The sequence below is a fragment of the Wasmannia auropunctata genome, unplaced genomic scaffold, assembly GCF_000956235.1.
Source record: "Wasmannia auropunctata unplaced genomic scaffold, wasmannia.A_1.0 LD336106.1, whole genome shotgun sequence".
Classification (NCBI taxonomy): Eukaryota; Metazoa; Arthropoda; class Insecta; order Hymenoptera; family Formicidae; genus Wasmannia; species Wasmannia auropunctata.
The window spans coordinates 6,107,976-6,132,753 of NW_012026784.1; the positions used below are offsets into that span (position 1 = coordinate 6,107,976).

The 24,778-nt window shown below is 44.2% G+C and overlaps 1 protein-coding gene across 4 annotated transcripts in view; it reads right to left on the reverse strand.

Moving 5' to 3' along the window:
* Nucleotides 1–24,778, reverse strand: part of LOC105454659 (protein abrupt) — a 59,044-nt gene that overhangs the window by 9,701 nt on the left and 24,565 nt on the right. For 2 of the 4 annotated variants that reach the window (XM_011697522.1, XM_011697531.1), the window contains exon 5: nt 7,581–7,880. The exons of the other annotated variants lie outside the window; for them this stretch is intronic. In XM_011697522.1, coding sequence (XP_011695824.1) covers nt 7,588–7,880 — 293 coding nt within the window. In that variant the 3' untranslated portion in view covers nt 7,581–7,587. Of the gene's footprint in view, nt 1–7,580; nt 7,881–24,778 lie in introns of those variants that run through there. 4 annotated transcript variants of the gene reach the window in all.

Genomic DNA, 24,778 nt, shown 5'->3' on the forward strand with positions numbered 1-24,778 from the left:
GGGGGGGACAGCACGGGCGCGGATGGAAAAGCGGGGTGAGTTGAATCATAAAGCAAATCGCGCGTCGGCGGCGTAGCGAACGCCGGATATAAAACACCGTGAATAAATTAGTCCGCGCGATAATACAACATGCAGGGAGGAATCGCGACGGTGATAAGGAGAAACGATGGCGTAAAACTCTCCTCTCTCCCACCCGTTTTTCGCATACGTGTATTAGAATGCGACTACGGCGGAAAGTTCATTCGTCTGGTTTTCGACGTGCGGACGGAAAAATCAGCGCCGATTACGTCTCCGAATCGACGTCCATTCGCAATCGTTTTCTCCGATTTCACACGTATCTCCGTCCTCGATGGATCGTCGTTCTCACGCCAGTGTTTTTCCAAATCGGATTTTCCTCTCCCGAGATTTCTCCGCGCGATCCGCGATATATTATAATAGATCCGAAAGGTATGGAACGGGAGTGATAAGCCGTAACAAATTGATGCAATTATTCAGCTTAAAAAATTCAGAAGAATAATTCAAAATATATATTCGATTCTGTTAAAATAAATAAAATTTGTCAAAATAAAAAAATAGATGCCAGCGATTAACACTTGTCATTTCCTATAATGATCGATAGTTTATATTTGATGATTGCAACGCGATGTGCATTACATTACCACTCATACGTGAATATCTTAAAAAGGAATTACTATTCTCTTTCTTTGCGCATTCTTACTATGCAATATAATACAATTTTCGCGACACGAAGGAAATAATCGTAAAAATTTTAAGCTAAAATTTTAAGAAGAGAGACATTCTGACACAAGAAATAACAAAAATTATTATTGCCATAAATACAACACACGAATGTTTGAAATTCCGAGGAAGATCCGATCTGAAAACCGAAATTAGCGCCGAAAGACACTGGCTCGCATGATTTCACGATGCTCACAGAACTGCGCTTCGCCCACTTGGTTCGGCCATCGCATCTACTCAGCTATTTATCCGCGAATGCTCAAAATACGTGGCATGCCAAACGCTCCGTGCTCCGGCATGTATGCACGCAATCGGTGAGCACTCACCGATCGCCGTAAGCACCGCATCGGGATGATCGATACAGGCGCAAAAGCGCGCGTCAGATTTCCGGGCATGAAACTCACCCCCGTGATGAAACGCGATTACGAAGCAGCCAGGACTCCAAGGAGTCTAATAAAAATTTCGTGAAAAATCCGTGGCCTGCACGTAAATTCCCGGAAGATTCAACGTTCATAACGATTTAATCTGAAATTCGAAAACTTTGGGGATTCGCGGAGAATTTCTAAACCTAAGAGATTAAAAAGAATTGCAAACGCCGAGAGATTTCCGTCTCGGAAGTCCGAGGTTTAAAGAATTATCGAGAAAGGAACGAAGGGAGAGGAGGAGGGAGGGGGGAGGAAGGCAATAACCTTCGAATCTAAAGTCCAAAGATCTTGTGATCTTTCCGGATTTTAATTAACTTTCGCGTCGGACTCTTTAGCGGAGAATCATTTTTCATGCCGAGAAAAAAAAATATGTATTTGCATATCGCTCCCGCTCGTCGACCGTCGTGCGTTACAACGACGGCTCTATCGTACGCGTGACATTTATGCGCGTGCACGTGTAAATCGTCCGCGTATGCGCGACGGCTGTCGGATGCTTTATATACGGCAACGTTGGTCATTTGACAGTTTGTATATACGGACAATTCCGGAAACTGACGCGGTGGCCGGCGCCGCGGCGAACGTGCAACGTACGTAAATGCGGCGCCGAAGGAAAAGTCACGCGTTTCTGTACGAACGCTGTTGAATAGTAATCGGGCAGCCGTATAAATACATCGCTATTGTTTATGTAAATATCGCGCGGTGGAAAATCGAGTGTTGATTCTGACATTATTGAATTAATTAACTCGCGCTTTACAGATATAATACCCGCGGATTGACGGCTGACCTCGCGACAATTAATGACACGGGAGTAGAATGATTCGTTGCGCGCAATTATTTTATTCCGTAATAAAAGGGCGGATTTGTCATGACGAAAAAAAAAAATTAACTGCGGATAATCGCGATGCGCGGTGTAATTCAAAGGGACGTCGAAATAGAGTCGCAATTAAGCGCGTAACTACGAGTTAAAAGGATAAAAATGTAATAATTACGTGGGTAAACTTCGTCGGTTTAATGTAATATCACGTTGTTGCGTGACTTCTCCATCGGTCCGCGTAATTGCACCATTGCGCGCGAGCTCTCGGCGACGTTCGACGTTCATTTAAAAATTAAAACAGAAAAAAAGTGATCAAATACATGTACCAACGCTCGCAGGGTAATTTCGCTCGCTCCGACGGAACGGACTACTCGCGCGCGGACAGGTGACAAAAACGGAAGTTTCTCGAGGGGTGGAGCTCCTCTCGAACGCCGGCTGGCTAACGACGAATGCATTCTAATGGCGGCGGCGGCGACGGCAACGGCAACGGCAACGGCGGCGGCGGAGTTGACTCTCGCAATATTAGGATGAAAGATGAAAAGCAAACTCCACCGTCAAACTTTGTCGCGGTCAACCAATTAAGTACAACCGCGTCCTGACTGCAGGCCGGGCCATAATTTCGCGCGCACGATGGAACATCGATCCCAAGCCGTGCGCGCATCTCGCTCGCGCGCTCGCGGCTCTCACCCTCGGTGGTGCATGTGTCTCGCTTTCTCTCTCTTTCTCCCACTCACCCTTTCCCGTTTCATCTCCCCGAGGACGTCCGCAATGCACCGTGCAGGGCGGATGCGTCACGAGGAGAGAGCCTGCGAGAGCGTGTCACGTGCGCGCGGGCCGAAATCTGCGCCACGCCGTGCCGTCCGTAACCATCGCGCCCCATCGTTTATCCGAGTTTGACGTATCGAGAGCATCGTGGAAACATGCGGAAAAATATCACGCTGACGATTTTCGCGCAGAGGTTCTCAAACGAAACGCCTTGCAACGCGTTCCGAAAACGTCCGCTCTCCTCCGAAACAGCCTCGAGCCTAAAGAGCGAATTACCGAATAAGCAGCGAATCGATATTGATATTCTTAACAGCTCGCAGCTCACAAACATTAACGTTTCTTACAAATAACGACAATTTTCCGTATTTTTATTGGAAGAACGCTCAATATTTGTAACACAATCGGAATATCGACGTCTTTAATTTCAATTATCAATTTAAATAATTATATAAATTTATTGCATTTCAATAGATTGACGTTATACGGCGTATTTGAGTACCCCTGTTTTCGCACCGAGGACGGAATTGTTGAGAAAAATCGGCATTGCTCGTAAAAGTTGTTCCCCTCTTTATTTCTCCTCCAGACTCTGCTTCCTTCGCGTGTCGATTTTCTCTCACGCTTTCTCTCCCTCTCTCTCTTTCGCTCTCTGTGTGCAACAGAGACGACTCGTCTCGTGTTATTAAAAGGCTCTTCTGGAGCCGACGCAGAAATTGCAATCAACTTCTAAATTATCATACGACAGGAACGTCGTGCTGATTTTTTAATCACAGTGGAATTAAGTTTCGTATTATTTTATAGAATTTTAATTCATTAAATAATACCACGTGTATTTCTGCGTAATTTTAAAAGATATCCAAAACAAATATTGATATAAGAAAAACGTCTAATAAATATCACACACTGTTCAATATCCGTTTATTAATCAGAGGATCAACTTTTGCGGCAATAAACGTGACGGAACGTTAGGCGATCGTAATAGACGATTTCTAAAGCAACGCGTTGCGCGGAGATAGCAAAGGGAACAAAAAGATCGAAAAAAAGGCAAGGCAAAGAGAGAAAGAAGGGATGTCGATCGGCGTGTGATTTCTCAGCTAAGGAGGTAGGCCTGCAGCAAGTGCACCTTAACACGATTCAACCCGCCCCTGTATCAATAAATAAACCTTGCGTGTGTCGCGTATTGCAATATAATGTTGCGCTGTGTATATTATAAACAGTGAATAACATATATATAAAATCATAAAACGATAAAACAAAATAAAATAAATTATCCAATATATTAATATATATATACTTAATAATCTGCAATAATATATTAATATTCTGGTTATATATTATTAAATTATATAGGTATATGCGTGTTCGGGTAAGCCTTAACTATGCAAAGTGCCCCTTTTTGCAAAAAAAGAGAAGATCGACGGTAATATCATTTCATCACAATATTGCGGTTTGGCTCTTTGAATAGCTATGGGTTTTCTGCGTATCCATGTACACGTGTATGTATGTGTTCCTCTCCGCGTGAGTGTATGTGTATGTGTGTGTGATGTGTTTTCTAGCGACCCCCGTGAAATAGGCGATTATTGTTGTCTGCCGTTATTACACATGATAATTAGCGCCGAAAAATAATGTTTTAATTTAATTCCCAGATTCATATTAAAAGAGTATGCTCGACGAAGTTTGTAATCGAAAAATTTGAGGCCGCTAAAGAAAAAGAGAAAAGGGTTGGTTTTGTCATTAACATTACGATTACAGTGTTCAAAACGCAGAAAACGTCTTCGATCTGACTTTGGCGTCGGATTTGGTAATCCCGTTTCGCGGATTAGCAACTGCGACTTAGATCTCGCATATTGTCCGCGAAACGGGGGAGCCTTCTCGCACTTTCTGAAGAATTGTGGGGGTCACTAGCAGCTTTCGCTTTGGCAAGGAAAGCTTTTCTGTCCCTGTGTTGCATGTCCCCGCGCCTACCCTGCGAGGCGCCCTCTTCTCTTCTTGCCCGTGTACATGTATAATATATATGTAAAAAGGCATCGCTCTCAAAGCGAATTGGGAAATCATCTCTTTGGACGATACGGGTGTCATTAGAAATAACCGTGAAATACACTTATGATCAAACGTGAGAGAAACAATCTTGGACGTTTCAAAATATCAGACAGTCATTAAATGACGCCGGCATTCGAAGGAATGGTTTCCCAACTGCTCTTGAGCGGCCGTACATTTACTCGTGTGTTCCTTGTAAAATCATGATTATAATATGTGTATACACACATGTGTATATATATATATATATATATACACACGTTACACGTAAATTTCATGATGTACGAAGGAAAAAAAAACAAACAAATAAAGAAGAAAGAAGAACAAACAGATTGCACCCCAACCAATTAAATATCAATGTGCAATGACGATACGAGTATCGTGACCATCCCTTGAATAAAATTAATCTTTAACGTAACTATATCTCCAACCAATGATAGATTATTAGTGTGTTGGTAGGTTATATAAAGTATAAAATATAGTACTCTATAAATCATCCAATACAAGTAAAACCTTATTTGTTGCCTACGCACTTAAGTCCCGAATCGTGGAATGTCTCCGTGATTTCCACTATTTTAACCACGCGCGGTCGCGCGCATTATAATAAACAGCGCGCGCGTGGCGTGCGGCTTAATCGTTAATATTATTTAGACTTTAGGTGTTAATTAACAAGTAACGTGCGTTTTATAGTCAAAGTTCATATTAGGACTGCAAAGCGCGCTACGCAAACGTATTATCAAAAACTTTTCCAACGAACGTATATAGCGTTTTAAAGGACAGATATTTCGTTGTCGCTTGATTTGCTGATTGCGTGTCCCTCGCGTGTACTTGCGCGTATGAGGGTGTAAATACGGCGTGTCTTTGCGTGTCGCGGTGTCCCTTTCGCGAGTGCCGACCCTTCGTGAGCTTCGCGCCCCGTCGTAGTATAGCCGCGTGTGTGAAAGGTCAGGGTGTACAAAATCCGTGTGTGCGTCGTGTACGTGTACAATCGCGTGCGTAGATGTGCACGCGTATGTTAAAATATTGCTACTGGTTCCCGAAGGCCGGTAAAATTACGATTACGATTACAATCTAATATGAAGTCCAACTATAAACTCTTTTTTTCAACAACTATACAGACTCACCCTGCGTATCGAATGAATTACTCCCAGCGACTCAGCTTTATTAATTAATAGATATCATTATAATTAATTGATTCATTAATATTCTTTCCGGCTGCCATCTCGCCGTCCCGATCGGTCGGCAGCAGCATCTACGGGAGGAAATTGGCACCACGTTTGCTCCCATTTTATATATATACACAAAATATATATAAATGCACATGTAAATATATATGTATACACACATTTATATATGCATTTATATTAATTATGTAATTAAATCCGCGCGCGCGCGCACACACACCAACCGCGCGAGCGGTTCACGTCGTTTCAATATTCGCGTCGACTTTTTTCTCGCGGCACTCGCTAAAAAAGTATTTGGCGATCGGCGCATCGCTCGTTTTTCTCGTCATTTTCTCACGAGAAAAAAAAAGGGAAAAAGAATGGATAAAGCTGCCCGGGTCTTTGGACATCGTCGCGGCGCGAACGCGGCCGTGCGCGAGGTTGACGTACGCGAGCATCGCGATGAACGTGTCGCAATCGGTCCCGCGCGACACACTATTATAGATCGTTGATCGGCGACGAAACGCGAGCGTAAAGCAACGGCAGCTCCGCGCGAAAGGCAGAGAGGTATGTCATTCTCTTCGCGCCAGGTGAGAGAAACGTCGAAAGAGCGACCTGCGCTAAAAAGCAACACGGCTCTCGGCTCGACTTGATCGGTGCCCGCGATCGGGAACGACGCGCGCTCGCGTTGCTCTCTATCTCTTTCGTGACTCGTATTACGAGATTCGGTAAGATTGCGTGGGATCTCTCTCCGAAAATTCGAGACATCGGAGCGATTCGAGGCGAGAAAGAGGTCAAGCGTTCTTGCGCGGACCCACTTCGCGTCGAATCGGTTCGATCTCCCGAAGAGCCCGAGGAAGAGCCAACGCGCGTCGTCGTCGTCGTCCCGTCGCCGTTATCACCGTCGCATGTTAACGAGCCTCCTTCGTCCGGTGAGACAAATCGAATTGGATTTTTCATGCAATCGCGGCGGCCTTCCCGGCCCTCGCGACGCGGAGCGCCGGTCCTCGCGAGAGATCGCGGCGATACGTTTCGCGGCTCGCGTACCTCCGCTCCTCGGCGACTCGTGGAAGGAAAAAAAAAAAGAAAGAAAGAACTTAGCCCTCACAGCGCTTCGACGTTAGCTACAACAAGCCCACTCCCAAAAAAGTCACCGCACACTAAACTGTACACACATCGCTGTATATTAATCTTTCCTGTTCCATATATATTTTTTTTTGCTATTTTTACGATTTTCGTTTGTTAAAAAAGACCCCTACTAGGAGAAGTTCTCGATAATTCCCTTAAGCGTAGAACCTACAAAAAGATTTGGTGTTCGAGAAAGAAGAAAAGCCGAGAGAGACCGGCCCTTTTCCCCTCCAATGGCCGTAACTTCAGGGCCATATCTTCGCCGTAACGCGGAATATACCCCCCTGTGGCTGCGGCCACCCGCGCTCTTCAGTATATATTCCATTGTTTATATATATATATATATAATTTTTGGGGCGCGCGCGTATGTTATATATATTATGTTTCAATATATATATAATATATAATATGTATATGCATATTTAAGTGTATATCCAATATACGCGTATATTAAATATACATTAAATATATATACAGATATCTCATCTATCTTGTTTTTTCTCTGTCTCTTCCGGCGTCTTTAGGATAGCGTATTCATGGTGTCGTTGCTCGTTGAGAGCGCCAACGAGCCCGCCATGAAATCATTAAGATCAATCTTTCTCGCTTCGGGATGTTTGAATTTAAAGTGCGTGCGCAGGTTGTCGCTACGTGTGTACGTGGCACGACAGAGAGGACACTCAAACCTGCCGGGGAAGTGGACGTGGTAGTGGTTCCTGATGTGCGTCACGACCTTGCCGCACAGCTTGCACCTGTGAAGGTTGCAGCCGCCTGGCACCCGGTCAAAGGTCAGCCGCATGTGCCAGGCTTTTGAACCTGCAACATCAACACAAGACAAGTCACTTTCAACTGTTGGCTTCCCGACACGACGCGGCGAGTCGCCCGGTCGCCCGGAGCGACTCGGTTCTCTCTCTCTCTCTCCCTCTCTCTCTATCTCTTTTATCCGTTTTTATTTTATCTGATTTTTTTTCGTCATGTTACGTTACTTCTATGCCGTTTCCGTGCTGCTTTCGCTTTGCGATACTTTACTTTTTTTTTTTGGTCTGGCTCTAGAGCGTCTTTTCGAGGGTCGCCGGATCCTTGGATACTCGGATAGGGCATTCCCGTGGACAGTCCCTCGGATTCCAGGATCAAGTCGAATCCTCGAATCCACGGACCACAGAACTGCGGACGGATCCCTCGGATTTTTTTTTTTTGGGTCTTTGAATCTTTGGATTCTCGAATTCTTGAAAATTCTCTGAGATCCCTAGATCTCACCGAGTCCTAGGATCTTGAGACATTCGATCTCTTCGGAAATCTTGAACCTACAGATACAATCGGCTTCTCGAATCCTTGGATTCTAAGATCCCCGAGGTCTTGAGTCGTCCTAGGAGAGGAGGGGGTCGGTCGGACATTTAAACCTCCTCGCAGATGCAAATAAGATCCCTCCGTATCCTTGGATCCTCCGATCCCGATCTCACTCTCGTTAATTTCGCGCGTTCGCCGTCCCCGAGTTCTTTTAGTCGCTTGCTTCCCTACCTCTCTACGTTTTCTTTCTTTTAGGTTAAAAGTCCTCCTTTTCCTCGCGCGAATTATGTGTATGTAATATATACATTGTGTATATGCGTTACGTTATGAATGCGCGTTAATTGAATTGCTAGAGACAGACAGAACGAGAGAAACATTTCACCAAATATATGAATAACAGAAAAAGAAAGAAAATTTATCCTCTCGCCACGTTTACCGTGAACGAAGTACCGCAATTTTAAAATATCGCTCTCCATAATCGGATAAACTCGCGAAAATTGACGTATAGTGAAGAAAGAGTATTATATTAGAAAAGCAGCTTACTTTTGAAATAAACGTCTCGCGCAATATCGTTATATATTTCACGACGTAAACCGGGAAAATACGGTGGGGCCTTTGATTAAAAATCGATCACTCGTTATCGCGGCGTTCCCTTTGAGAGGCGTCGCTGCCCTTTTATGTGTGCATCGCAAGACATTGTATCGTTTAAATAAATTTAAATAAATTGAGCCGCGGAGCTTATATACCAAATAACTTTGTCGCTCGAGAGACGCTCTCTTGCTCTCGGTGCGCGAGAAGCGCGCTTAATAATTCCGTATTTAAAAACATGGAATTCCGCTTTGTGAGAAGCTCTTACAGGCCATTTTCGCAAATATCTGATATGAAAAAAACGCGGCCGTAACGAAGGAATAAATATTAAATCAAGCGACGCTTCGGGACCGGCTAAGCTAAACGAGCAACGCCGCCGCTCTCGTGTATTTACCTAACACGAGTTTTGCACTACCTTCGTAAAACGATAAAAATGGCTTACGTCATATCCGGAAAATGGTGAAAATTTTTTTCGAATTTATCATTAATGCTGCAACACCGACAGGTACGTGTCACAAAAGCTGAAAAATGCGATTGTATTGCTCTATTTTCTTCTATTTTTTTCCGGACTTTCTTGCTCTCCACTCAATTATTTCTGAATCTCAAAAGATTATTTTCCCTCTCAAAGGGAACGCCGCGATAACGAGTGATCGATTTTTAATGAAAGGCCCCATCGTATTTTCCCGGTTTACGTCGTGAAATATATAACAATTATGTAAACATTGATTAATGAAAACGCACCTAATTTTCAGATATACGATTATTATTCGATACGAAGAGAGTGCAAAATACCTCTCGAGGGTGTGCGTCAAGTAACGAACGAGCTGCGCGTTCGAAGATATACACCGCGCGTCTTCGAACGAAGCGCAAACACTTGCTCTCTCTCGACGCGATCGAAATGCGAGACACTCGAGGCGGACGACGAGAACGTGCGATTAAAGCGTATCAGACACGTAAGTTCTCGTTAAACATCGATCAAACTCCAAACCAGTGCGATTAATCAGAGAAAAAGCGTAAAATGGGCGTACAAGTTTTGTGCGTGTAGGCAAAGCGAGCTGATCGGTAAAGGGCTTTCCCCGTTCTCCCGCGTATCACGTTAATCTCGAGTACTTTGATAAACGTGCTGCGAACAATTGATAATAATGATTGATCGGTCTCGCAAACAAAAAAAAAAAAAAAAGATCACCGACCTACATTTCTCATCTAGATTAATAATAATTTTTGTCGTTTTACACACGGCGTTTCTTCAGCAAGATACCGTTCAGACAAGTCACGATCTCCGCGCGAGACGTTTTGGCCCGAGAAATTAGGCGGTGCACCGCGTATTCGCCATTACGCCGGTCGGCGGCTAATTAATTATTGAAATGATACATATACGCGAGACGACCGAAACAATTATACTCCCATATCCTAATGCACGAGCGAAACGAGGTCGTTGTATTATTCAAGGCTACCAAATGGTTCTGTCTGTCTCGAGGCACGAGTGCCCGGCGCGGAGCGGCGCTCGAAATCTCAAACGGAAGAGATAGACCCGAAACGTAATGGAGCACTCTAGACGAGAGAGCGGTCGGGCATTCGCGCACCGCTCGCAGAAGCGCTCGCGTATGCGCCGAATATGCGCGCGTTGTGTATAAACACAATAATGTCGTGAAATCCCCTTGTCGCCCAGAGACGCATGGAACACCTCAGAACGTCAAATCTCTCTCCTCAAGCCCGCAAGTCCTTCGTAAACATCAGGACGTCAAGATCTCTCTCCCGTATTGCAGTATAATCACTTGTTAAAACGAGCAATCTGCAGCATATACTCCGCTTAATAACAAGCAGAAATAAGTGTCAACGGGCAAGAATATTAGTGTTTCGATACATTGCTCGTACGTGGATTGAAAAGAAATATACAAAATAATTATTCAATATTCTTAAAATAAAAAAAAATCATTCAAAAAAAATCGAAATGTATCTTTAAGGAAATGCATAAAGTTCTTAAAGAGTGTCTGGAGCAATGTATGATAAAACTGACGTCGTCAAATTGTATCCGTTTCGAAGTATGCATAAAACTATTTTAATTTATTTTTATGGAGAGAGACGCGGACTCGGCGAGTCGCGCGAAAAGTGATTTACTCCGCGCAAGAGGGAAATGACACTCGAGGTGCTCCATGATCTGGAAAAATGGAGTCCCTGAAAGCTCGCGTCGCCGTTCGGACTGATCAATATTCGTTTTTACATGCCTCACTTAAGGTATTTGCACGTACCCGGGATATCCTGGCCGACAATCATAATGGACGGTGTTAAGAAAGAGAAAGTATGCCCCGACGGTGTAAAAACTCATAATAATTTATTTTCAGTAGATAGAAACATTTAATGGAGATGTCTGCAGTTATCAGCTTGCGCTTATATTTAAATCTTTATATTTTTAAATTTTCCTATCTTTAGCTTATTGTTAGCATTCTTTGGACTTCTTTAAAACGTTTAAAAAATCCTTGAATTTTTAATCATCCATGTTTAAGAAAATCGAAATAAAATTAAAAAATTTTTCACTAAGAAAAACATTTTCTCCAATTGCATGCGACGTCACGGAACACCCTATAGAATGCCGTTTATTCTTGTCGGGGCAAGACCATCTCGGGATCCGAACAGGCTGACTGAAACTCCCGCAGGAGACTCCATTCCGGCAATATCCCAAGCATGATATCGCGTGTTAACCCCTTGCAAACCGCCTTATTTTCGCGATGGTTACCCGTCACGTGCCACTTTATTTCGCCGCCAAGTCAGCGACGTGCGAAGCGAAGCACACATTTTCTACGGTAAAAATACAAGAAATCCACCGGAGGAAGGAACTTTATGAGCAAACTCGCGGCTATATAAGAGTGCGCGGCAATAACTGTACAAATAATATTAAACGCGTATAGTTTGCGCGGCGAAAGACGAAACTGCGTGTATTACGTTTTACAAATCACCGTGTACTGTACAAAGTATAACTGACTATTATCGTTATTATCAAACTTATTTTCCGTTACGGTAAACCAAATATTGTAGAAAAAGTCGTCTATACCGCCGCGCAATCGTGGAAAAATCCGAAAGATGCTCGCGCATTGTATTTACATTGTGTCCGCGATAATTACAGCACGGGCGGTGATTTCCCCCGATTACCCTGGTGTTTCCAAGCGTCACCTTATAACGCAGCTACTCGGGGAAAACGACGGGTTGCCACAAAGGGTTAAATCGCTGTCTACCCCCGTCAACAAGCCGATTGCCGCCGCCGGGTGTATCGTCGTATCGATCGGCTGCATTCACGCTAGCTTCCGTTCCCGATTAATGCGCGATTTAAATAATATTCGCGTGACGGCGCGGCGCGCGCGGGGGCGGCAGAGAGGAAGAAGGTGAAGGGTCACTTCGCGCCTCCGATCGATGAGAGGACCGGCGCCAAGAAAGGGTTCACGAAACACGGAGGGGAGGAAGGGGGGAAGGAAGAGGAGAAGGAAGCAGGACGAGTTAAAAAACTTTCGCTCGGCCCGGTCGACCGTTCGATTTTCAATGAAACCCGATCGCCCTCTCTTTACCGCTCCCCCCCCCCCGCGCTACTTTTTCATTTCCACTTTTCCGCGAGTTTCCGTGACAAGTGCGCGCGGGAATGCAGCCGCGGGAACGAACGACACCCCCGTCGACGCTGTAAAAAAAAAAGAGGCTTTGTACACGGTCGCTTTTTTATTATACATATACACAAGGTTGGGAGCGATATTTTTAGATGTACATGTGTGTATATAAGTGTGTGTATCTTTCTTTTTCCTCTCTTGTTAGTGCAGTAGCCTCGGTTAGATTCGGTTAGAACAGTGTTTTTCAACCCTTTCTACACGATAAAAATGCCTCGAGACGCGCGAGGGATCGGCGATGCCGCGTCAACGGAGAGACGCGATCGCGGAAGCTGTATACCAATAGCGGAGAGCACTATCGCGAGATAATTACTACTTGGGATTTAATTTGTCAAATATATTTCGACGTAAACGAGAAACAATCAATTTAAAAAATTTCTCCGGTTATCGATATACTTCTTTCGCGCAATATCACGGTACACGATAGTAGTTCCTTTGATCTCGATTTCAATAAACCAGACGCATGACAGGTTATTTTACAAACTCGCGATGCACAATTACTTGTCCCACAGTCATCCCAATGAAACGCCCGAAACGAGATCAGCTACGAGATCGTAAATCCCTTTCTCGAACACCTTGTGTCGTTGACTACTTGCTTGAGATTCGTTTTAAAATAAAATAGGGCAGGTCACATAAAAGCTTTTGCAAAAAAGATAACTGCGCGCGAATATATACTCAGAGATCAGAGATTTTTCACGGACACATGGAACAGAGGTTGAAAAACACCGAGTTAGAATACATCCCTTGTGAAGGAGCGAAGGTGCGTCAGTTGCTGTTACGATTACGTTTCGCGGCTCGCAATAAGTTCAGGTAAGGCCGACGTTAAGGGCTAGACCAGAAGGAAAGTACAGAAGAGAGAGAGAGAGAGAGAGAGAGAGAGAGAGAGAGAGTGTAAGAAACGAGAAATAATAGAGAGAGAAAGAGAGAAAGTATGAATAAGAGAAGTAAGGTCGAAAATGGCGAAGGCACAAAGCACCGGTGTGTCGGAAGATGATAAATTTCAAGAATAAACTCCAAGTAAACGAGAATCTGTCCCCTTTGCCCGGAGAAAAAGTAAAACATGGCTCTCTTCAACGCACAACACGAATCATTTTGTTACGCGATCGGATAAAAAAAAATAGAGCGACTCTCGCGTTCCCTCGCGAGAACCACGAAAGCGCGCATCCTCTCTTTCTGTTTTCTGGCAGAACCGAGCCTCTTTTCTCCACAAAAAATAATAACCATATCCGAATACCAAATCGCAAGAGTATTCGAATCCGGCCGAAATGATATAAAGCGCAAAGCACACGACTGTGACTCGCGATGGGTTAGATTAAATAATCATTGTTTATTATTTCAAATCTCTTCTTGTGGTACAAAAATATTACAATATTTGATCTGGTAACTTCTCGTCACCTCTGTATACTCACTTAAATCTCTAATAGTTGATGCGCACGCCAAACAAAATTTTTCCGACACTCTCGTCATTTTTGTTAAATTGGCCCTGAGAACTGAAGCTTCGACACAGGAGAACCGAAGCGTCAACGAGAGAATTTCCATTGATTGTAATAGATTCAAAAGGCTAGAAAATCGAATCTTGAAATTCTGCCACTTATTGTTATAGTTTCACAAGCCAGTTATCAAGGAATTCAAAAACATCAAGATGCTAACGTTTTATATCCGGATGTACCCATTTATAAACTCGTTGTCATTCTTGATCGATTCCTATTTCACAATAATATCTCTATTTCGCAACTTATTGCGAAATTTTGTTATAAAGTATTTGACGCCATGTGCGTTAAATATTATCAGGAAGCAGTAGCGTAAAATTTTGTTTGGCGCGCGCACATAGAAATCCTATTCTCTAAGTACACAAACATTAGTCTCAAAGGCTAATTAAATACTTACGATAGTTGTATTAATCTATGGCGCATAGGCAGGCATCTTTTATGACACGATTTTTTTTATGAAGGAGAGGAGGGGGAGGGGGAAATGGCAGGTTCAAAATAAGCGCGATGGTCAACGCAGTAGCCCCTGACAGTATCGTTATTGAGAGTATCTCCTTCTTCGAGCTTGTCAAAGCGTAAAAATGCAAGATTCCGATGTGAAGAACGCGCGATTCGGAGAGAAATCATTCACCTACTCATGACACACGCAGACGATTTCGCAAATCGATTTCTTCGCATTGCGTTCTTACTGATCAATGCGAATTTAATGTATAGTCTAGTCTCAATTCACTGAGTGCTGTTTAATTCTCGAGTAATTTATATATAATTGACAATTTCTCGAAGACGTTTTGTAACGAGGATTATTGAAATAATTGAGAGGACCAAAGTTTCACGGATCTGACGATCAAGTGTCCCGGAATTCCCCTACGATTGGAAAACTCGAGTACCGAGGATTTAGATAAAATCGATAGATAATCCTGGTTGGATGTATAAAGCAATGAGCATTTTTCCTCTCGTGTCTCCGATCAAGTCACATCGAGGACCTAATAAAACATAATTCTCCAGGAAATTACGGCAAACTTCACGGTGATATTTGCGTGATCAACGTCGCGAGATTAGAACGGCGAAAAGTGCTCGGCGGACTATTATGAATATGCCATGCCGCTAGCCATGCGCGCGCGGTAACGCGTCCGTAGGTAGCGTGACACCGGTTGTATTTTAGTTATCGAGCAGGGGAATCGATGTGCCACCGACAATGCCAATATTTCTCCTCGCGAAATAGCCACACGGACCTATTCACGAGTTGCAAAATTAACGTCCGGAAATGAAGTTCGATGGCGCAATCCTGATTCGACGTGACGATCTTGATTTCGCGACGCGACGCGCGAGAGTGACGTTGACCGACGATTCCCGAACTATTATTATGCGCGCGACGTTTTTATTAATATAAATATCTGCGCGATTCAATCTACATGTGGAAAAGAGCAAACTGTCATTCGTAATACAAATCAGACTCGCGTTATGCATAATTAAATGACGCCTACAATTTCCGTCCGCGAGAGAGGCGTCGATTGAAGAGTCTCGCGATGCATCAATCGGAAAACGTTGTAGGACTACGGCTTTGACAAAGAAGAGAGACGCCGATCGGATGAATGATTAAATAAGCCGCCACGAAAATAACTCCTCAAGGTCGTCGAAATTGCTTTTACCATAAACGACGACAACGTCGCGTTTTAGCGTGTGCGCTCTTTAACGGCGATTCCTCTTTGCGGAAAGTCGAAATTATCGAAATCACGTCGAATTCCGTCGAATTTCTCGGCGCATTAACGCTGGATTTTCCACGGGAGAGATCAAGTCGCCTCCCGTCGAAATTTTTCCCGTCGCTTCCACTTTTATAGCCCGAATTTTCGCACGGCGCATGTTCTAGCATACCAATATACGTACATTTCCCTTTTTTTTTTGCATGCAGTTTACGTACGTCAAAGATATGTAAAAGCGCACACGCTCGTATTTCTCCGAGGATTTCAGATCCTTTTTAGCAACTCGTGTCGCAGTTTGATATTACGCGTACAAATCGCGTAAAAAGCACTGTATAGATAACTCGAACACATTATAGGTCTCTAAATTTTTTTTCTTACATTACGTTGCAAATAATGTTTAACTTCTAAAAACTAACTCTCCAAAAATAAAAAAAAATAAAAACAATAATGAAGATAAAATACTTAAAATTAATAAGTCTTCGAAATTTACACATAAAATAAATAAAATCCAATTTTAGGACAAATAAAAAAAATTAAAAATTCCTAAATAAATAAAAGAAAAAATATAAAAAAAAAGTAGAAAAACGACGTAGACAGATTAGTTAGAAGAGATCAACTTCTATCTCATGTCGCGATTGAATTCCGCATGACTTTCGAAGAAAAGAGCGAGTAACGTGGAAAGTGGATATGAGAGAGACGGATCGGAAAAGACGAGACGGCTGCGCGTATTAGTGTAACAAGCAAGCGTCCATTCGGTAGCGTGATTATTTCCGAGACTTCGAAACTGATCTTATCGCCGGGACGGTAACACGACCCTTACAATCACTGGCAGGCGCTCGCTCGCTCTTGCCAGGCGCGCGTTCGCATGATGATTTATATCGGAATCGCGAGGCACGAACGTATTTAAATGCCCGGCGGGCCGACGGTGGGCGTCGCACGGAAGCGGAGCCAGTCGGAAGTGGAAGTATTCCTCGCGAGCGCCCAAGACAAAGACGAATGAGGCGGATGCGGTTGGGATCTGCTGGAAATTACGGGGCCCGATGTTGTTTGTACAACGCGAGCCGTCCGTAAATGAGATGCCAATTTCCCCCGGTTCCCCTCCGGCCGAACGGGGCGAGATTATCGAGCTTATAGCTCTCTATCTTGTAGATATGTCTATCGCGCGAGAGACATCGGAGACGAGATGCATCTCCTGTATCCTGAGGCGCGGAGATTTATGAATAAGGAAATCGTTCCTCGGGGAGAGGGGTGTCCCTCGAAGTCAATCGTTTTTAAAGCGCCTTACAAGCTGCAAATGCATCACGCGCTCTTCATGTCCGTCCGACGCTCGTTTCACATCGATCCAAAACACATGCCGCTGCTGTACAACTTAGCTAGACCAGTTACTGTAACTATCTCTTCCTCTCTCTTTTTTCTCTCCTTTCTAATTTACTCCGCCAACTGAATTTACCGAAAGACTAACATCACGCTGCAATTTTGTTTTAATCAAAGGATCCAATTTAAATGATCGTCAAGCGCGTTCGCGTTTAATTCTAACGTGCATCTGTAGACAAATAATGCACGGCTGCAGCAAAAGGGAACCGGCGGAGGGGTCATCGAATTCTCGCCACCGATACTCCACAATCTCCTCTTTACAAACTTTACAAAGTTAGGGTCGACCTAGCCAGCCGCTGCCAGCACGACCGCCGCGGCGTCCGTTACCCCTGCACCAAACATCCCTCAGTGCGAAGGGATGGATGCCAAGGGCGGAGGCGAGCAGCGGCGGCAGCGGTATCCAGCTGCCAGCATCACCGACTAATGCACGGCAAGCACGGGGAGAGAAAGAGGGAGCGCGAGTGAAAGGACAGAGGGCGGAGGTGCACGCGAAGGGGAGAGAGACGGGAGAAGAAAACGAGGGGGGACTGAGGGAAGGACAGAATGCAACGGTGGGGGATATACTCGGAGAGAGAGATTTATTATGCAGAGGAGAGCGAGAGAAACGGGCGCGAGCCCTTTCGGAGCTTAGCACACTTTGTACCGGGCGCCGCGCACGTAAGCTGTCTCTATTTTTCGGCCCGCAACGTTGATATACGCGCGAAGGGAGTATACGCCGGTTTATATTCTGAATAATGCATCCGAATGCGTATCTCGGCGAAACTTTTCGTCCCATCTTATTACACTCCACCGCGAATAATACAATTTATTAAACGCTCCGCTCCTTTTACATATCCATGGCGCAATAATTGCGTCTGACATAAATTCTCTGCTCAATGCCGAAGGAATCCGTCGTTAAAGTACGACGCGATTGTCTAAACGGTACAAATTAGAAATATAGGTACTTAGAAACGCGTGTTACAAATACAGGTACTTAAGAAGAGACACGTTCAGTTTATAAAAAAAATCGTTCGTGCTAACAACGCCCAATCTTCGCGCCGCATGGAACCCGATATTCTCTCTCTCATACACCGGCATCGATCACCGCGCTGTGCCAGAAAGAGCCGTCAAGGAGGAGGGATGCAGGAGGGGCAGAGACGAGGAGAGACGCAGCAGCCGTGGAGGACGAGCGGGGAAGAGAGGGGAAGAGGCCGAGGGGGATGCAACGACAGGGAACAGGAGAGAACAGAGTGTATTTCCCCACCCTCCATTGTGTGTGCACCTCTCTCTCACTCTCTCTCTATCTCTCCCTCTGTATCTCTCTCTCCCGGTACATTCGACTAAACTGCATATATGCTGAGAAGTGTAGCCGCATGATCTATGTACGTGGATTCAACACAGAGCGGTCCATACGGTACGGTATTGCTACAGGATTTCGTGTCTCCCTCAGCGAATGACGATCATACGCGGTGAATACGACGACTCTCGTACCTTCTTTCTTTACTTTCCTTCTTTTCTTTTTTTTTTCTTTATTATTTTCCGTTGAACCAGGTGCAGCACTAAATTCACACGTGGCTGCCGAGGAAATATCTGCCGCTGCGGGCGTTACACCGTAGCCAGATATATTTCCTCGTCGAACGAGAAGAATCTTTTCGCCAAAATTCTTGGCCCGGGCAAAGCGATACTCAAACCCGAGCCGAGGAACTGAAGTTTTGCTAAGATCGAATGTGAAATAACAACGTTGATCGTGCGATAGTTTTTCCACTGATTTTGCGAACTAGATTTCTATCGGATCTATTGACGTGGAAAACACTAAACGAAAATCTCCAAGAAATCTACAAATCTCGTCGATTTTGAAATCGAAAGATTCGATAGAATATCTTGAATTATCTTTTTTTTTTTAAATCTATAAACAAAGCAAGATTCGTTCTATATATATGTACATGTAATTACTGATAATTTAATTTGTTCCGATGAAATGGTTTGTTGCAAATTGCGTCGCGCGAGTTTCGAGGAGCAACGAAATTCCGACGCTGGCAAACTTTCCCGATGCGATTGATTTCCGGAGTGCTACCCACCGAAACGTTTGGAACTTCATTTCGAGTATTCCTGTCAGTAGCTATACACAGTAGCCTTGCTACAGATCTATGGAGTACATACCGTCTGTTCCTAGACAATGCCACAGCCCGAACATGTAACCACTTAAGACATAAGGGAGGCGAGAGTTGATTGAACTGCTCGGAAGCGGCGATAACGAGGACATCACGATATACGCAAAGAGAACAGCGTATTCTGTATTCAATTGAATATTCGGTAGTAATAACAGTCGAAGAAGTCATTTGAATTATTTGACGACAGACATGAACGAGAATGAGAGATTTCGAAAAAAATTATCAAAAATTTTTAAACGCTGAATGAAGATTTTCATATCTAATAAATAGGAATATGTCCATATAAAAATAGGGAGGAGTATTTTTCATAATCTATAAAAATCTAGCTGCAAAAAGGAAATGATGGTGAATAATAATCACGGATGGATTTCCGGAAATTTATATTGAATAAATAATGACGATTTAAATTAAAGTAAAAAAATTAAAATTAAATGTTTAAATATATAATTAAAATAAAGCTGTAAAACTTTGGCTGTTTTATAGAGATATCTATAGAAAAACGTTTCTCTCGTAACTGTAAAATTCCACGGTTAAGTGATTAATGGCTCGGTGCGATCAGCAGAGTTTCACGAGATTCGCGCCAGGCCGAGGTTTCTGCTCCTTCGAGCGAACTCTCGAGGACGTATCGGCGGAAGCCAGCGGCGGCGCTCCGGTTTCTCCTCCATTGGCTAAGCCAACCACCGGGGGTTTAAAGTAAGCGGGCACGAGCGGGCGAGAGACGAAAAGCCTCTTGTCGTGTGCTCGAGAAACGAAACTCTTTGCGAGCGAGAGGCACCACCGCTCGGGACGCACCTCCACCCCGTTGATCCTCTTATTGAGGACACCATCCTGCGCCTTCATCCCTCAAACCACCGCTACATCCGTCCGACCGCCGCCGCTGTGAGACGAGTGCGCGCGTTCGTGTAATAAGGGCGAGAAGATATTGCCGGTAAGCAGCTTATCGTCGAGGAAAGGACCTCGTCACTCCTTGGACGAGTGTCGCCCCGCGCTCTTCCACCCGTGGCACGGGAATATTAAACAACCGATGCGTCTCGAGAGAGAGAGCAGAAAGAAAGCTATAATACGTCGTTTCGTCGGCGGAGCCGACTTTTATTCGGTGATCGATCGACGTTGAGAATAGGTATCGATAAACGAAACAAGTATCGGTGAAAGAGCTTCCCCGAGATAGTGACTTTAGGGGGTGACAATGGGATTAAGGCGCGACAGAGAAAACAAGCGAGAGAAGAAAAAAAAACAAGTGGAGCTTAACGCGGGCAAAAAAAAACAAACAGATCGAAAGCAAAAGCGAGTGGGTGAACTCACAAGTTGCACGATTTAAAAGTAGAACAGTCGATGTAAAAGATTACGGACCTAAGAAATCGAAGAATTATTAGTCTGTGACATTTTAATCGAGAGCGATTCCTCGGGCGTATGAATTATAAGTTGTGCTTAAAAGCTTCGTGAAAATAAAATAGCGTACCACGATTATAGTCAAGATCATTAATGTTGGAACGTGATGCGCCGCTGCGAGTGATAAAAATTGGCAAATGTGACGAGAGCTTAAATAAAACGAGCGTTTTCCAGTCACAATGATCAAATTACGTGGCAAACACGTTTTCATGTTTCTGGAGGATTCGCGCGAATCTAAACAAATCCGAGCAGATATTATTGTAAACCTGAAAAAAATCTGTGAATAATTAAAATATCCGATCTGAAAAAGTAGATAGAACGGAACGCGGATCGATGAAATCGAGGACGGAAGGTATACTGCGAGAGTAATTAGGGTAATGAAGGGCGGGCTGTATAATTAGATGCAACGATGGATCGATGGACCGAGCTATTGCAGGGGGGATGCAAAATGCCGTTGAGCTTTTTATCGCTTAACCGTGCAGTGAGAGAGAGAGAGGAGAGGCCCTTTGACCGTGCCGCGGCAGGGAAAGTCTCGCGTGATACTAATTTCCATTTGGGCCCCGTCGTCCGGGCTCGGCTCGCTAATGCAGCCATCCATCCATCTATCCATCCATCGTTTTACCACGTCGCCCAGAGAGAGACAATTTTCCGCCGTTAAAGGTCGAAAAGTTATGACACCGAGGCACCTCGCCGAAAACGCGACAACGTTTCTCGCACGTCTTGCGCGAGAGATATAGTGCAGCAGGCTCCGCGTTACGGCTGCACATCACGGCCAACATCGCGGACATTAATATTACCGGATCCGAATTGTCGCCCCCGGCTATACACTCCGCGTGCATCCTTGTTACGGAGAAACGAAGACGGAGACGGAGTTCGCGGATTCGAGAACCCCGCGCCGTTCGGGGATTCCCGCACGTGAGAGAGGACCCCAAATTCCGCGTGCAAACGTACCGAGAGAGTCTCGCAGCGGAAACGCCGAGTCAACTGCACAGCAAATGCATACAACGTGCGGGTGCTTTTAATATTTATACGTCGTTTCTCTCGACGATACAATTTCGACGTATAATCCGGCGGAAACTAAGAATAAAAAGGAAATAAATAATCTTTGTAACGAGAAACAAAAATAGAAGAATGTCAACAGATCGATAATATGAGAGGCAAAAGATATGTTTTAAAAAAGCGACATCGGACATGAAACATTGCTTCTGTCAGTATTTGGCAAGAAAACAATAGTTTCCAATCCGTTTGATTCTCAAGAACGACATCGCTCTCATGTCATGTCGTGCTTATGGATTGGCGCTTGTTTGTCGTTAGCCCGGCTGCCACGCCGGAAAATAGTCGATATGTCATTGACATAGCTCGACGACTTCGAACTCTTGCAATTTTTACTACCGCCCGATGTAATCAATGCGAATCTACCGATGCGGCTTTAGCTCGCGAAAAAGTGTTTACCACTCGTGCTCTTTAGAAATTGAGGAAGACAAGAATCTGAGAAAGCGATGCTGCTAAAACTTTAGCTAGAATTAAAAAATTGAAAGATCTTGAAATCTCGAGCAGTTCAAGTTTCCAAGTAGAAGTTTGAACTTGAATATTAGAATGTAGTACCACACAAAATGTTAACGGTAATAGAGGCTAAGAAATCAGATTTCCGAAGCTCCTAAAGATAGCCTCAAAGACGACGAATGAAAAACAAATGATGTTCTTTATAACGAAGGAGAAATAAAAATGGGTGGGCTAATAAACGAACCTCTCGGCGAACCTCGTAATCTCGTGATTACTGTTCACAATCAAAGTAAGTGGTTGTAAAAGATAAGTGAATTCCACGCTCCTGGGAGCGTTTCGCGGTCTCGTTTTTTTGCCAGTTCCGGAAACCATGACGCTGCCAGAACGCATCCGCTCGGCGAGAAGCGAAACGAGACGACGTTTTGTTTGTTGTGTAACGCGTGTGAGCGTAGGAAAGGGGGGAAACAAAACGCGCGGCGCGTTCCTGCATGAAACCGCAATGTGTCGCTTTGTGCGAAACGAACAGATAGCGAAAAGTTCGTCGTGCGCTTGAGAATGTTACGAAAAATCACGAGGCGAGAGCGCGCCGACGAGGAACGAGGAGGGAGAATTTCAATAACTGCGAGATGTCGCAAGTACGCGAGGATACGACCTTGTTATACCTAATCCCGTAGAGCTGCGCGGAGAACTTCGGTTAATCCCACGTATAATGTTCTCTCCGCAGGTTTTGAGTAGACCAAAGACTCTCTCTCTTTCGCGAGATAACCGAGCTATGGGGTGACGAAAAAATTAACGATTTATCCTGAAAACAGTGTTCGGGAGTGTATATTCCACGTTTTACAAGCATACGGCACCTTTCAGGAGAGGAAAAACTTGGGACATACTTGCTCGATTTACGCCCGCTATTGGCGCGAATTCAATGGCTTGAAGAGCTAAAAGTGTCGCATCTGCAAATAGAGAGAAAGAACATAGGTAGGAGAGAAAAAAAAACTGGCTCGACGCCATTCCTAACCCCGGAGTCACGACGGGCGAGAACGACGCGGACGGAGGAAAAAAGGACACGTGTGTTACGTAACGACGTATGGAAGGGCTATAGAACGTGTGACCATGCACCGCCTAAGGGAGGGTAATCGCATCGCATTATTATAATTACTATTATATCGCATTATAGTTATTTATCTCGTGACACAAGCGATTTATCCTTGTACTTAAGCGAAAGGCACCACAAGTGAGCTCCGTCAGGAGCGTGTTTCTCTTTTCCTTTTCTCGTGTAACAGCCTATGGGCCTGCGGGACTAGTTTCATCATGACTATTTTTGAGTCGCGACGACTCACACAGAAATCAGTCTTCGACGTGATTCACAACCTACGTCATATAAATATAATATACGTATAAATATATATTTATTATATATTTTACGTACACGCGTCGAAGAATGTTTTGCATCACCTTCCTATTACGCAGATCGATCGCGCGCGAGATAAAACGAGAAAAAAAAGTCCCAATAATTCACCATTATTTTTGCACACCGCAATACAAATTTTTATATTTTAACGCTAAATATACGTAATTACGTAATAAATATGTTTATGTTGCACACACATATATACCGGAGATCCCTGACAAAGATCCCAGGATAATCAAGAACGGTGCAAAACCATTCGCGACGCGTGCGTATAAGAGATACTCGATATCGCTCAGCTCATATATTCTTGCTGCGCGCTTACAGACGACGGTCGAAGATGCTGGAGTCCGAAAATCCAGGAAAATCCAAAAACCCTAGCGTCCGGAGACGCAGGGATCAAGGGAAGTCGCAGGGCGCGGTCCGCGGACTCGCGGGCGCGACACGGAAGTGACGAATGGGAGGACGATTACGAGATCGATCGAGGAATGGATCCGTAATCTTGGAGGAACGTTATTCGTCTTCCGGAACGATACGACGTTCGGACGATTCAGCGGGAGGTAGAACAAGAGAATGAAGTTTTGTACTCGATATTACTTTCACTGAGATCTCCAGCTACGATTCTACGAACTAAGGAAATCCGCTTGTACTGGAGAAGATCTCCGCGTCTTACTCATTAAAATTAAATACTTAGAGGTTAAACGCACAAGAATAAATAATTTAATTTTAGTTTAAATAGTACTCTAAATAAAAGAGACGCACGCGCACACGATGTTAATCGTCACGTATTACGGCTATGCGACGAGGGAGGGGTTCCTTCGTGCGACATATCGACATATCGTGACGATTTATACTAATTAACGTGTGAAATGACATGAGCACAAGTTTTAAAGCTATTATAGCTCTCTGCGAACGCATGTGTGCGAATCTATAGGCCTACATGATGGCTTTATACGATACGAAATTATGCAAAAATAAATGAATATATGTAGAGTATACGAGGATTTGTGAATCGGAGGATTCATGCATCCGAGATATTGAAATAATCCAAGGATGAATGAAATCTGACGAGAGACATGGCCTTGTAACTTACTGTCTCTTTGGCGCGAAGCAAACTGATGTATCTTATACGCGATAATTTAAGATACCTCAAGTACCGTAAATAGTAAATTTAATAATTTAATATT